Source organism: Talpa europaea (assembly GCF_964194135.1).
Source record: "Talpa europaea genome assembly, chromosome: 7".
Taxonomy (NCBI): domain Eukaryota; kingdom Metazoa; phylum Chordata; class Mammalia; order Eulipotyphla; family Talpidae; genus Talpa; species Talpa europaea.
In genome coordinates, this window is record NC_140074.1 from 112402908 (window position 1) to 112418578 (window position 15671).

The window sequence follows — 15671 nt, forward strand, 5'->3', positions numbered from 1 at the left end:
AAGAGGGCCTCCCTGGTGGCACAAGGGGTTGGGCACCGCACTATGAGACAAACTGCAGCCTCTGCAGCATGAGTTCGATCCCCAGCCAGCCAAGGAGCAACCCACATGGCGAGGCAGACCGCTCTGTCTTACCCGCTGCTCCCCTCAGCAGTGTATTTCAGTCAGTCTGCCTGTTCTGTTCCCCACTCTGTCTCTGGTGGATCCTCTCACCCCCCACATCTCTGGCCTATACCCCAGCTCTTGCATAAATAAATAAATCTTTAAAAAAAAATTAAGAAAGAAATTTGATTTTAAAATATATTAAATCTGAAAATTAATTTGGATCTTATAAAGATATGATTATAGATAACTAGTAATGTCAGAGAATATAACACACAATTGCTATATTCACAAGTCATTGTTTTCCTTCCATTTGATAAACATATCGGAAGTAACATAAGATGGTAATGCTAGAAAAGATTAAGCAGTATCAAGATATGTATCCTATATGTTCAATAAAATGAAAGGATTTATCTTATGAGACTTTATAAATTGTCTGTGTCCACATCTTACTACAGAGTTGGTTATGGTTACAAATGCATTTACACTTAAATAATTACATACATTAGCTTGCAATTTAACATGCTAAATTTTAGACTGTGAAAGTCACTCACTCAAGGTTGAGGTAAAATGGTAGCAAAAGCAAAAATAATTTTAAAATCTAGCTAATAAAAGCTGAGGAAAAGTACACAGAAAGCTTCAATTGTACTTACATTTTCTACTGAAGACCAGTGGCGAACTCTAAGTGAATTATAACTGTTTGTTTTATTATTATGCTTTATAAATTAGATACATGTTCCAATATCATTTTGTTGTGTCAAATAATATATAAAAGAAAAGACAATCCCCCCAAATAAAAAGAAAATTCATATTTACCCCAATAATGTGGCTAACTAGATAAATTATAGTTTGGTTCTGTTTTCCAAAACTGGTAGGAAATAAGAGGTTAAATTTTTAAAATTCCTTGGCCTCCTGGTGGTGCAGGGGATAAAGTCTCTGTGCTAACAAGCTATCAACAGCCACTGAAGCATGAGTTCAATCCCTGACCAGGGAGCTAACCGACATGGCACAGCAGACCTCGCTTGTCTCACCTGCTGCCCTCTCAGCAGTGCATTTCAGTAGATCCACCTGTTCTGCTCCCCACTCTGTCTCTGGTGAATCCTCCCCCACCCCCAGCACCTCTGGCCTACACCCAGTTCTCGTATGCATAAATAAATAAATCTTTAAAAAAAAAAGAAAAAAATTAGGGGGCCTCCCTGATGTCACAAGGGGTTAAGCACAGCACTGTTAAGCTATCCACAGCCTCTGCAGCACGAGTTCCATCCCCAGCTGGCCAGGGAGCTACTCACATGGTGCAGCAGACCTCTCCTGACTCGCCCACTGCTCCCCTCAGCAGTATATTCAGTCACTCTGCTTGTTCTGTTCCCCACTCTATCTCTGGTGAATATCAAGCAGTATCAAGAAACCTCTGGTGAATCCTCTGTCTCTGGTGAATCCTCTCACTCCCCTGCACCTCTGGCCTGTACCCCAGTTTTTGTATGCATAAATAAATAAATCTTAAAAAAAAAAAACTTTAAAAATGCCTTAGTAGAGTTTGGTAATTATAAGGATGACTGTGGAATGAGAGGGTGAGTGTAAGTGTGTGTGTGTGTGTGTGTGTGTGTGTGTGTGTGTGTAGGTAAGTGCATGCATGCAGAGGTAGGGGAATGATGTTGCTATGAGTCTGGGGGAGAGGGTGAGGCTATATTAGCAAGCCTAAATACAAATTTTTAAATCCGATTTGTAAACAAACTCATTGTTAAATCCAGATCATATAAAGACCAATGAGATCTGAAAAATAATTCCTTACAGGAATCAGTTTAATAAAATAGTTTAAATGACTATAATTTAATAACTATACTCTGATGGACTTGTGTCCTAAGTTATTATTTAATTTACTATTATTATGATGATGATTAAGGAGGGAAAAATAAAGAAAGCCCTGCTTTGCTGGAGCAAAGCATTTAAAGGATACTGATGGGACAAGACTAGGGTAGTAGACAGTAAATATTATGTTAATTTGCTTCAATAAATGTTATTAGTATAAATAGTTCCTTCTTAAAAAGGGAAAAAATCTACAATGATGGGTCTAAGTCAGATGGCAATTCAACTGTCTTTCATTTGGGTAGAAGTCTTCAGAACCAAATGGACCCAAATGGTTTAGCAACCAGAGAGACCTGAATTTGAATGTAAGCTCTACAACTTGCTAATTGCTAGTTAGATCTTAATAAACAGGGAGCTAAAGTGGTGGGAATGGGGAGGAAGATAGTGAGAAAGACAGGGAGGGAGAGATGGACAGAAAGAATGGGAGAGAGGTATCCACCCACTTATAGAGAAATCAGAGCTGGTTGTCAGTGTTGTAGAGAAAAAGGCTACAGAAAACAGAGGTAAGCATCAGGGTTTAGGCTGGTCTATTAAGGCCCACATTCTCGTCTCAGACTGTATAGTATCAGTTATAAAGAGGAAAATGCTCTCCTGAAGGCAACTTAACATATTTTATATTAAAAGCATTTTCTAGCAGGACATGTGTCAGAAAAGAGGAAGAATAATGCCTTCTAATGGTGGCTTCTGGTATTTATATATTGTTTTCTTTCTAAAAAATATTCACAGCAGGTTTTTTTTATTCTTTGTCTCCTAGAATAAGATCTTAGCAGATCATGTGAATTTCTAAACCTGTTTTAAAGTCAGAACCTGCAAACTAAAACAAAGCTATTTCTGTAAAAGTCTGGCATTCAAAACCAGTGAATTTTGCCCCACTGGATTAATGTATATGTGAAGATACTAACTTCAGGGATATGCTCAGGCCCTTCCACACTGTCTAGATTCTGAGTCAGCAGTCACTGAGCAACCATACGACATAGCAGGAAACTTGCCAAGCACTTGCATGGCCCAACTTCAGAGTCTGAGTTCTTTCACACTGACATTTATAAAGATGTTGAAATAATAATGTATTCCTGACCACTTGCACACTTGTTAAAAGCTATCAGCACTGTTCATTTTAGATTATACTTCTAAATAACATGGTACAATATTAACAGAAGTTATTTATACAGCCTAACTTTGATTTAGCTAACTAGTTACTCTGAAATCCTAAGTAATATGCTCCTGCAAGTCTTCAGATTCCTTTCCCACACTTCTTACATAAACTGTCAATTGGCGGCATCCTTCTTTTACTACCAGTTATTAATATGAATTTAGGCAAGCTGTTTACTGCCTCTGAGGCTCCATTTTTTAGGATGTAAAGTCAGAATACTTATATCACACAAAGTTGCTGTAGTTAAATAAAGGTACATTTAATCAGAATCCCATATCTATTACAGGCACTTTTCAGACTGAGTGCAAATTTAATCCTGTTACTCCTCAAATTAAGAAACTTTTTTTTAAGGATTGATTTATTTATGCATATAAGAACTGGGGTGCAGGCCAGAGATATGGGGGGTGAGAAGATTCACCAGAGACAGAGATGGGAACAGAACAGGCAGATTGACTGAAATACACCACTGAGGGAAACAGCGGGCAAGTCAGGAGAGGTCTGCTGCACCCTGTCCAGGGATCTAACTCATGCTGCAGTGACTGCAGAGAGCTTCATAGGTTGTGTCTTAACCCCTTGCGCCACCAGGGAGGCCCTCAAATTAAGAATATTTAAAGGCTACCCACTGGTAGGAAGAGTCAAAATTGCTTAACTTTTCAAACCAGCACAACTGCTAGCTACAGACGATTTTTCCTCACTTCATCATCCACCTTCCTTCCTCAGCATATAAATTTGTTATTCTATTCTTAGAAAAAGTTCTCCAAAGCAGCCACAGTCTTCAAAGCTTAATGCTTTTACACATACTAATCCTGTCTAGTATGCCACCACCAACCTGCCACTTTTCTATCTGATGAACTCTCACTTAAACTTCACAGCCAAATTCAAACATTATCTGCCATAAATGTTCCACCACTCCCTTAATCTCCTTGATCATTCCTTTCATTTTGCTCCAAAAGCACTTTTATTTACCTATGATATTGCACTGTCTTTATTTCTTTATATGTATATTTTTCTCCTAGCAGAGAATATTAATTCAGTAATGCCCATACTAGCATTACTGATCTTTTTATTTGGCCAGAACCAAGTCCTTTTCATGGTTATGTCCCTCAGCATACTGCCAGGGAGACAAGCCTAGAAAGAGGTTAAGGAAATTAAGGCAATTCTGACAGGAGTAATAATCATAATATAGCAAAAGAGAGAGTAAAGCTACAAAGTGAATCCTCTGAATTGCTACAACTTTAGCTCTCACCAGTGGGACTGGTTTCTTTACTTTTGGTAAAAGCCTTGATCCTAGTCCAGTGCTCAGCATATCCTGAAAATAAACTTCCTTTGAAAGTTAAATATGTCCTAATTCAATTCTTTGTGAACAATGATTAACCATTAGTTATCTATCTGTATGATCTCTGTTTACCTTAGGGTTTAACCAAAAAAAGTTTCAGACTAAGGGCCTCCCCGGTGGCGCAGCGGTTGAGCGCTGGGTTGCGAAGCTGCCGGCGACCTCTGCGGCGCCGGTTCGATCCCCGGCTGCTCCCCGGCCACCAGAGGAGGGTCCCACATGGCGCGCAGACCTCTCCTGCAGCCCGCTGCTCCCCTCAGCAGTGTCCTTCGGTCCTTCTGCCTGCTCTGCTCCCCGCTCTGGCTCTGGTGAATTCTCTCACCCTCCCGCACTTCTGACTGTACCCAGTGCTTGTATCAATCAATCAATAAAATAAAATCTTTAAAAAAAAAAAAAAAAAAAAAGTTTCAGACTAAGATGAATGAGTATAAAATACATCATTATTTTATGTGGTCGTAAGAAAAAAAATGCTGTCAATCACACAACTACATGAATTGTAAGAGCTATCTCAATTTTAGGGATGCAAGAGGGAAAGGGAAAATCTACCTACTTACCTACGTAGCCACGTACGTATCTACACACACAGCTAATTAGACATTTGTTTTCTATATATGTATGCATGTTTACCTATATAACTTATAAGCATGTGCTTTAATATGTGTCTTAGAATTAGCTAAATGAGGGCCTCCTTGGTGGTGCAGGGGGTTGGGACACAGCCTATGAAGCTGTCCGCAGACTCTGCAGCACCAGTTTGATCCCTGGCTGTCCAGGGAGCAACCCACATGGCACAGCAGACCTTTCCTGACTCGCCCGCTGCTCCCCTCAGCAGTGTGCTCCCCTCTGCCTGTTCTGTTCCCCACTCTGTCTCTGGTGGGTCCTCTCACCCGCCGCACCTCTGGCCTGTGCCCCAGCTCGTGCATGCATAAATAAATCTTTAAAAAAAAGTCATTAAAAAAAGAATTAGCTAAATGAAATATATCATATTTGAAGAAAAGTTGTTGACCCTGCCTGTTTTTCTTACATTAGTAGTAAAAAAACAAAGACACAAAAATGTTTGAAAAGTTCAACGTATTAAGAATCTAACACAAGAAAAGTATCTTGATATGGAGGCCCAGATGGTGGAAGTATAGTAAAAATTAGGCTGATCAATAATTCTCAAAAATGTGACAGATTAACTGAGAAATCGATCATTTGTAATTGATGGATTGAGCAATTAGTTTTTGTAAGGCATCACAATGGGGATAGTACTGTGAATAAAATCAGAATCCTTGCACTTCAGACACAAACTGTCTTGAGGTTCACAGAGTTAATAAAACAATCACAGACATTGATGAATGATTATAAATGAGATGGGTGATATGAAGGAAAGGAACAGGACCTAGGAATACCTACAGGAAAAAAATCTGGCCTAGATTGTGTGGGGGAAGGTGAGGGGTGAGGGGAGACAGGGAACACATTCCTTAAGAAGCAGACTTTGAGGTGATATCTGGAAGTAATGGGAAAGGATGGTGGGGTTTGTCCCCAGCCAGAAGTAATTATGAGATGAGAAAGAACTTCCAGGAACTGGTAGAATGTTACTACAGATAAAGAGCCGGAGAAGTAGAAAGCAGAAGTCATACTACACAGAGCCTTGCAGGCAACTAAGTGTTAGTAAGACAGGTTGAAAAGGAAATAAGCATGGTGCTTAGCTTAAGAACAGACAAAGCTATTGCAAGTTCTGATAAAAATTAGTAGCTTAAGCTGTGGTGATGGCCGTGGAAACCAAGATCAATGAGTTCAAGAGATATTCTGAGTTTAACAAGTCCACATATATGCTAATGAACTGGAAAAGGGACAGGAGTAGTTAGACACTGTTAGGTTTTCTGACTTTGTGCAATGGGAAAAACAATGAAAGAGGCCCTATTTGGGAAAATATGAGCAAAGAAGGTGCGGTACAATGTCATGATGTGGCCCAAACATGCTGAGTATGAGATGCCAGTAAGAGATCCAAATGGAAGTGTTTATCAGGCAATTAGGTATGTGGGTATAAAATTCAAAGGAGTGTCTAGGACACAAAAAAGCCTAAGACCAAATGGTGAGAACTCCATACTGACGTGAGACTGGCTGGATGGGGGAAAGAAGCCTTGGAGTTCTCTTATTTCCTTAACTCAGTACCTATATGTTCTTTTTTTTTTTAAGATTTATTTATTTATACCTCATACAAGAGCTGGGGTACAGGCCGGAGATGCAGGGTGTGAGAGGATTCACCAGAGACAGAGTAGGAAACAGAGCAGGCAGACTGTCGAAATACACTGCTGAGGGGAGCAGTGGGCGAGACAGGAGAGGTCTGCTGTGCCATGTTGGTTTCTCTCTGGCCAGCCGGGGATTGAACTCGAGCTGCAGAGGCTGCGGATTGCTTCATAGTGCGGTGCTTAACCCCTTGTGCCATAGGCTGCCTCCAGCTCTAAAGCTAGAAGAATCTTCATTTCTACTTGAGCTAAATTAAAAAATATGTTCATGTTGTCCCAAGCTTGAACTCTGAATGTTTTTCAAAGAAACATGTTATTTTGGTTAATGAACCAGTATTGTATTTTGTATCTCTCAGGAGAAAAACGTGTGTGTGTGGGTGTAAGGGGAGTAGGAAAAGAGACTTGGGGGGTGCTGTAAGCCATATGAAGTTTGTGAATATAAATGGAATATCATCATCTATAAGCTTGAGAATGCCTATATCATTAGTTCTGAATCATGATGTTAAAATTACATACAGCAAGTGAAAGAACTCATATGCATTTTAAAAATATTAACAGTAGCTCGGATCAGCAACTTAATCAGGATAATCCTATGAGCCTGTGCCTCTAATTCATTGAATATATCTACTAAGCAAAAATTTTGTACAGATTAGAAATTTATGAAGGTAACTTACAGTATTTAGAACACAAGAAATAGTTACTATTAATTTCAAAATATTTTAATATAAAATTTTACCTCTTTTGTACTTATATACAAGTACATATAACAAATGTGCATATAACTCAATTATAAGGAAGTATACAAAAATAAATGTAAGCATTGCAAACTTATTCTTCTCTGTCTACACCTTTCCTATGTTGCCTGTTCTCTTGGAAATTATCAAGTGTAGTCAAAGAACATTAATAACTCTGCACTGCTCTCTAGTGGTACATAAAGAACATAGTTCATTACAGGGCTTTGCTTTTTAAAGCCCTTTCAAAGAAGAAATCTAAGAAATCCAGTAAGAGAAAGTATATAGTGTGGGCATAATTTCTTAGTCTGCTATCAGTGAGCCATGGCAAAGAGTCACTCACCATCACCACTACCAACTTATTACTTGAACTACAAATATTTCTCATAGAAATATAAAAGCACAAACTGATGCTTGTCATGAAAGCAAATTCTTATCACTTATTAAAGCCCATGATCTATTTATTGCATTTTATTAAGTGTAGTGTTAGAACTATTGTAGTACTAAATGTCTCAATTCTTACAAGAAAAAAATCATTTTCTGTGTGCTAAGATATACTCTTATTTGGCTAATAATTTTAATTCATCAAAAATTTGTATCATTGTAATAGCCTTACAACTTGGTAAGGGTAGTTGGAAAATGCCTTATTATTTCAGTAAGGCTGAAATAAATGAAATCACCTATATCCTTTTGGAAGTTACTGATGAACTGTATACCGAATAGATAAACTGCTTGCTCAACAAGCGTTTAGTGTGGGATGGGGCTAAGAATAAGACTATTTAGGACCTCCCTGGTGGTGCAGCGGGTTGAGCGCAGCACTGTGAAGCTGTCCGCAGCCTCTGCAGCAAGGGTTCAATTCCCAGCTGGCCAGGGAGATACCCACATGGAGCAGCAGACCTCTCCTATCTCGCCTGCTGCTCCCCTCAGCAGTGTTTTCATCTGTCTGCCTGTTCTGCTCCCCACTCTGTCTCTGGTGAATTCTCTCACCCTCCTGTGCCTCTGGCCTGCATCCAGTTCTTGTATAAATATTTTTTTTTTTTAAAAAAAAGACTATTTAACAAAAACAATTATAAGAATAAGAAGAAATTTAAGAAGAGGATCTTTTCTCATTTTATATAGCTTGACACAGAATGTGTTATTAAATTCTTTATATCTTATCTCTCCAAAAATGTGGGCAATTTTGAAAAGACAGAGTCACATCAGTGAAACAAAAAGAACAAATGAAATCTAAGAGAAATGAAAATGCAAATATAGTAATCAGTTTGCTGACTAAGTTACTGGTTAGTATTGAGTTTCAACTTTGGATCTACGCTTCCTACAAGGCTTAAGGCTCCCCTGATAGTGTGCATTTCTTTCTGATGGCCGACTCATAATACATTTTCGTTCTGACTGCAGCACTGACTTAAAACATGAATTCCTGAATTACTAAGATAGCAAATTCACACAGATGGAGGTTGAAAGTGTCAAAGGGATATAAAGGATGGTGGTAGGGGAAAAAAAAAATCCCCCAAAAAATAAGCAAATCGAAACAGCAGCATGTGCCAGGGGAGAAATATGAAATTTCATTTAATAGTGTGGCTTTTATTGGGCACTAAAAATTTTATAATTTAACATGTTTCCTTTTTTCTTCTATCAAGAAGCATAGAGTCAGGGCTTCCCCGGTGGCACAGCGGTAAAGTGCTGGGTTGCGAAGCTGCCCGCGGCCTTTGCGGCGCCGGTTCAGTCCCCAGTGCTCCCCGGCCACCGGAGGAGGGTCCCACATGGCGCGCAGCCCTCTCCTGCCGCCCGCTGCTCCCCTCAGCAGTGTACTTCGGTCCTTCTGCCTGCTCTGCTCCCCGCTCTGGCTCTGGTGAATTCTCTCACCCTCCCGCGCTTCTGACTGTACCCAGTGCATGTATAAACAAAAACAAACAAACAAACAAATAAATAAATAAAAACATGCCTCTATTAAAAAAAAATCTTAAAAAAAAAAAAAAAGAAGCATAGAGTCAGTTGAATGCTTAATGAAATCATTCATTTGTTCCCTTACTCATACATTCAATCAACCTCAGGCTACTTAACACGTAAAATAAAAAAAGAGTAGATTCTATTTGTTCAGTTTTTTATTTGTTTTGCTTTACATTTAAGAGGTTCTAAATGAATGTAGTTCACATTTAAGCTGTTTGACTTAAATGACAGAGCAGTGAATAGGTAACGTCTTCAATTACGTCTCTCAACCAGACTTAGGATAAGAGTTGAACATTAAATAATGAAAAATATATAGCTTTTAATTAGAGCCTGAAATCTATTATTTTCATATATATATTTTATATTCATTTGGAAAGTTAATGTTCTTTGAGGGTAAAGATCTAATTTCCTTTATATTTTCACTAAGAAATGGTCATAGCTAACATTCGGTTAATAGCAAAAATTTACTGATGAAGTAGGAAAACAAAACTTGCCACTAGTAGTTTTGTTTTGTTTTTTGGCGAAGGGTTATTTTTGTCTTTGTTTTACCTTGTAACAGTCTCCTCCAGGAATAATTTCTTGAATATATACCAGGGGACCTTCATTCCTGTTAATTCCTCCTAGAATCTTCAGACCAAGGCCTGCTTCCTTAGTAACTGTAATCATCTGAAATGCAGGATCCCTAAAACAAATTAGCAAGTCCAGATTAGTCTAGAGATCTGTATCTCCTTTTTCTTTAAACTACTTGTTTAATCAAACTCTTAGATTCAGACAACTCAAAATACATTCAAAAGCAGTCAAATGAATTTTTTACCTGTATTTTTTATATTTTATCTATAAAACTAAAACATAAAAGAAATTAAAGCTTTACATACATCTTATGTTTTAGAAGTAGAATAAAGAAAAGTTCTTTTAACAATTTATTTAAATAAATCAAAAGATTTATTAAAGTTGACATAAAAGATTTGCTTTTAGCTGATTTTTAGATTATACTGAACAATTCCAAAACTAATATTTAATGAATTAGGTATGCATTTAAAAGACATGTTTCTAGCTATTTAAATCAAAATAAATATGAGCTCCATTTGAATCTAAAAAAAAAAAAGTTTATCCTTTTAATTTAGAAAAAGTGAATCTCTAATTCACCAGAGCCGGAGCGGGGAACAGAACAGGCAGACTGACGAAGAAATACATTGCTGAGGGGAGCGGCGGGTGCAGCAGGAGAGGTCTGCGCCCCATGTGGGACCCTCACCAGCCGGGGATTGAACCAGCGTTGCAGAGGCAGCAGGCAGCTTCGCAGCCCAGCGCTCAACGGCTGCACCACCAGGGGATGCCCACGGAACATCAACCAATTCTTGATAGGCTATCAGATTGTAAGCCCATATAGGAATGAAGCCTAGATATGCCACAGTTGAAGGGAAGAAGGGAATGGAAGGTGCCTCATTAGCAATTCTTTCCATTAACTTCTTAATCCCTCTATATGTGAATTTCCTTCAGTGGGCTCAGAAATAATCCCCACCACATATTATTGTGGATCCCTCCTTTTCTAATCCAGAGTAACTATTATTAACATAGCTGTGTATTTACTTACTAAGATCTTATTTTAAAATTTCCCTGTTGTTTCACATATTACAGGTCAAGTTTTAGCGAAACATTTTTTACATTTTTTTTAATCTCACACCTGAAAACATAAATTGACTACGGAAATTCTAATCCCTTTAAACCCAGCAGCTTCAAAGCAAATAGTCATGATCCCTTAAGAGGATAAATATGCCCATTTTAATTAAAAATTAAATTATGTGACTTGTGCAATTTTTGCATCTGTATTGTGAGATCTATTTATATGCCCCAGGATTTTCACTAATGAAAAACTGAAAAGGAATATAATTATTTAATACCTATTAATTGACACATTCCTCAAAGATCTGTACTTTGTCTACAAAGGAATTTAAGCTATGAGAAATGAAGTCCTGGTACATGCTATAACATGGACAACCTTAAAAACAATGTGCACAGTACAAGAATCAGTTACAAAGGGGCATATATTGTATGATTCTATACATATGCCAAGTCCAAAATGGACAAATCTATGGAGTAGAAAGTAGATTATTGCTTGCCTAAGGATAGGGCAGGGATAGGGAAGCTGAAAGGAATGAGTGATGACTTCCTTTAGCAATGACAGAAATGTTTAAAATTGATTAGGGAGATGGTTGATCAATCTGGTGAATATATTAAAAACCACTGAATTGCATACTTTAATTGGGTAAATTGCATGGTCTGAATTCTATCTCAATAAAGTGGTTATACAAAAAAAAAAAATTCCCTGTTGTTAAGGATTTATATGAACCATCTACCCCACTTCTGGGTATTTAAAGAATACAAAAATACTAATTTGTGCTCAATAATTTATGTTCACTACAGTGCTATGTATAATAGGCAAGCTATGGGAATACCTAAGAGTCATGGATAAATAGATAAAGAAAATATGGTATATATACATAATGGAACACTTCTCAGTCATAAAAAAGAACAAATTCTTGCCATTTGTGACAACAGGGATGTGTTGTCACATGTGTTCTTGCCATGTGACAACATGGACAATATAGTTAGTATATTACATCTAAGGAAAATAAGTTAGTTTGAGAAAGACAAATATCACATGATTTTACTCATACGAGGAATACATAAACAAAAACAAAACAAAACAAAACAAATTCATAGATACAGAGAACAGATTGGTGGTCACTAGAGGGGAAGAGGGTTGGGTAAAAGTATAAAGGTGTCAATTATACAATAACCCCTAGATTTTTAGTGGTGAATATGCTGTAGTGTATACAGATGTCAAACTATAAAATTATATACTTGAAGTCACTTATATAATGTTTAAAACCATGCTACCTCAATTTCAAAAACAGTAACATATCACTCACTTAAATTTTGCTACTCAAAATAATTGCTCTGCTCAGCTGTAAGAATTAAAGACAGGCAGAAATACCATTATTCACCTATCATATCAACATAAATTTAAAACTTGAACAATATATTCTGATGACAAGGCTGTGGGGAAAGAGGTACTTCTTGATATTGTTGGTGGGAATACAAAATGGCATAACCTCTAAAGAGGGAGTCTGGTAATCTTTAAACTTAGTCCCTGATCTGGAAATTCTATTTCTAGAAATCTATCCCAAACATATTCAGACAAAACTATGAAATGACTCGTATTGGCATAATCAGTAATTACCAAAAATCTCAAACAATCAAATGGCCATCAAAAAGGTACTGACTGAATAAACTATAGCACATACACACACTAGAACACTATACTATGCAGTTATAACAAGGTAAAAGGAAGATCTTTATATCATTAGGGTATAATTTGAAGTTTAAAAAAAGACAAGGTTGGGCCTCCCTGGTGGCACAGCAGTTGAGCGCTGGGCTGCGAAGCTGCCCGCAGCCTCTGCAGTGCTGGTTCAATCCCTGGCCACTGGCAAGGGTCCCACATGGCGCGCAGACCTCTTCTGCCACCTACTGCTCCCCTCAGCAGTGTACTTTGTCACTCTGCCTGTTCTGCTCCCCACTCTGGCTCTGGTGAATTCTCTCACCCTCCCGGGCTTCTGTCTGTACCCAGTGCTTGTATAAATAAATAAATAAATAAATCCTAAAAAAAAAAAAGACAAGGTTGGCCTAGGGGTTAAGACTCAGCTCTACCACTACAATATACTGAGCTCAATGCCTGGCCCGGGAGCTAACCCACATGGGACAGCAGACCTCTGCTGTCTCGCCCTCTGCTCCCCTCCTCAGCGCATTTCAGTGGATCTGCTTGCTCTGCTCCCCACTCTGTCTTTGGTGAATGCTCTTACTGCCCCCTCTCCCTGCACCTCTGGCCTACACCCCAGCTCTTGTATGCATAAATAAATAAAATGAATCTTAAAAAGACAAGGTCAAAAAAGTATATATAACATGATTCCTTATTTTGTGAAGAAGATGCTAGAAAGTGGAGCTTGGATGTTTTGGAACACTTGCCTTAGTTGTATGTATGATTCCCATGGACTTGATTTTGCCCTAAGTGGCTTGATTTTGCCCTTGTGCTGCCCCAGAGAATAAAGCTATTCAGCACCAAGGCACAGAGCTCTGTGCATGGAGCTCTCTGTACATACACACAGCTGGACCTGGCTGTGGCCCTTGGAGACAGAAGCTTTCCGGTGCTTCCAGGAGCATGCATCAGAGAAAGACCCTGAGTTTAACTGGCCTGACATCCTCCAGGGAAACCTGTGAACCTGAGCCAAAAGGTTGGTGTAATCTTGTTTTCTTCATAAGCAATGGTAGAAGATTATCTAATGTACAGAAGAAACTTGTACACAATAAATAACTTTGAGAAAAATATATAATTATTATTGTGTTTACATATGTATATATAAAAATGTACAAATTTATACACACACACACACATATATATATATTTGCTTATAGAAAAGGAAGCCCTAAAAAGGAACCAAGAAAAAAAAAAAGATTACCTATAAGAGAAATGAAGGCAGAGTAAAGGAGAAGAATGAAAGCAAGACTTTTCTGAATAAACATATGTGAGCTACATTTTTCAAAATGGTCACCCATTCCTGTTTTCATTGCCTTGGAATGTGACTTTACTGTTTCTTCCATTAAAAAGTAAGTCTGTATCTGTACCCCTTGAATTTGAACTTGGCTTTCTGTAATGCCTCAGCTAACAGTATACCAGCAAATGTGAGCGGAACAAATACATGAAAATATATGTGCTTGTTACTGGAACCCATTCTGCCACCATGTGAAAAAGTTTGAGTTTGTTTCCTGGAGGGTGGGCCCAGACTGAAAGAGACCTCAGTGATCCAGCCTTCCCAGCAGAGGCCTGGGACTCTCCTACACCATCTGGTGCAGACCTGAAGAACTGCTCAGCAACCCACAGAATCATGACAAAGAAAAAATGATTATTCTTTTAAGGTACTTTGTGATGGTTTATTACTCAGCAAAAGCTAACCTTACTTTTATATATTTTTTATACTGGAATTGTAAAATATTTTATATATGCAAAAATATCAGGTCAAATGTTTAAAAATCAGTCTCTATTTGTAATTATAAAGAGAATATGGAATTTATCTCATACTTTAATTCATATTGAGAGGTGTTTTTTGTGGAAAGTAATTATTGATCAATTTTCTCATTATTGCTGTCTGAGACCAGTTACATACAATTTTCAACCAAAAGTTCCTTACTAGTCTGTATATTTCAAACAAGAATAGTTCAGAACATACTAAATTAATTTAAAAATTACTTTTTAAGCAGATCAGATGATACCACAGCAGCTGCATTTTTACTCATGGTTTCACCAAAGCAGCCTTGTCTTGAACAGCTGTATAATTGAAGATCTTGATGGTCAGTCTAGAAATTCTTCTTTTCCTATGATTGGAGAAGTAGAAAATGAATTATCATGTCAATTACATTTGATTTCAACTATGCATAAAAATATATATACCTAGTACATGAACAGTATGTATCTGTGTACAGATAGATATTAGATCTATTTTATAGATTTTGGGCTATGGCATTTTAGTCATTGCTGATATGTGAAAAATGCAGTGGCAGAGAGAAAATGAGTAAGTTGTCAGACTACCTCTATATTATTATCAATATCTATATAACATGTGTATTTTCTGGCAGAAGAGAAAAATACAGTTAACCTTTAGGTAACATGATAGCTTCCACAATTAGTGACCTTAAAAAACACATTAAAAAAAAAAGAATGAGAAAGATGTCTCTTGCCTCATACTCAAAAGAATGAGAAAAATGAAGATATATCTGCAAAATAATTATACAGTACACTGTTGAACAAAAAAATTCCTATTGTCTTACCATCTATCTTGTAGAACTTCCTGCAGATACTATATTACTCTGATTCATATTACTCCACCACCTTCTTAAATATTTTCCTATGGAAAAAAAGATATAATTTTAATGCCTCATATAGCTCTAGTGTGAAAATTATGGAGACTGGTATATTTTCAATTAATTAAAAATACTGTATTTGAAGGGTAGTTTACCACCTCAGCACAAGAAATATGAAGTACAGAAATTTTAAGTTGGAAAACATAGTAGGATCATTTAGCACAAATCTCCTATTAAGGAAGTGAGTAGCTAGACTTAGAAAGATTGTATTTCCCATACAAATGAGTAAGTCTGTGGTGGTTTTCCTACTAGAACTCCAGCTTTGGAGCTTTGAGCAAGGACCTTGACATCAGAGAGACCTGGATTCTAATCTGCATTTCCAGATGTGGCCAAATTGCAATTTATTC

At 37.6% G+C, this 15671-nt stretch overlaps 1 protein-coding gene across 1 annotated transcript in view; it reads right to left on the bottom strand.

Moving 5' to 3' along the window:
- The window catches only part of STXBP4 (syntaxin binding protein 4), a gene marked incomplete at its 3' end in the record, with an annotated part of 127879 nt that extends 113036 nt beyond the window's left edge, over positions 1 to 14843 (bottom strand). The window contains exons 1-2 of the mRNA XM_084237048.1: positions 14654 to 14843; positions 9901 to 10033 (exon numbers count right to left, since the gene is read on the bottom strand). Of these exons, the coding sequence (XP_084093174.1) occupies positions 9901 to 10033; positions 14654 to 14700 (180 nt within the window). The 5' untranslated portion in view covers positions 14701 to 14843. The remainder of the gene's footprint in view (positions 1 to 9900; positions 10034 to 14653) is intronic.
- Positions 14844 to 15671: the final 828 nt, after the last annotated feature.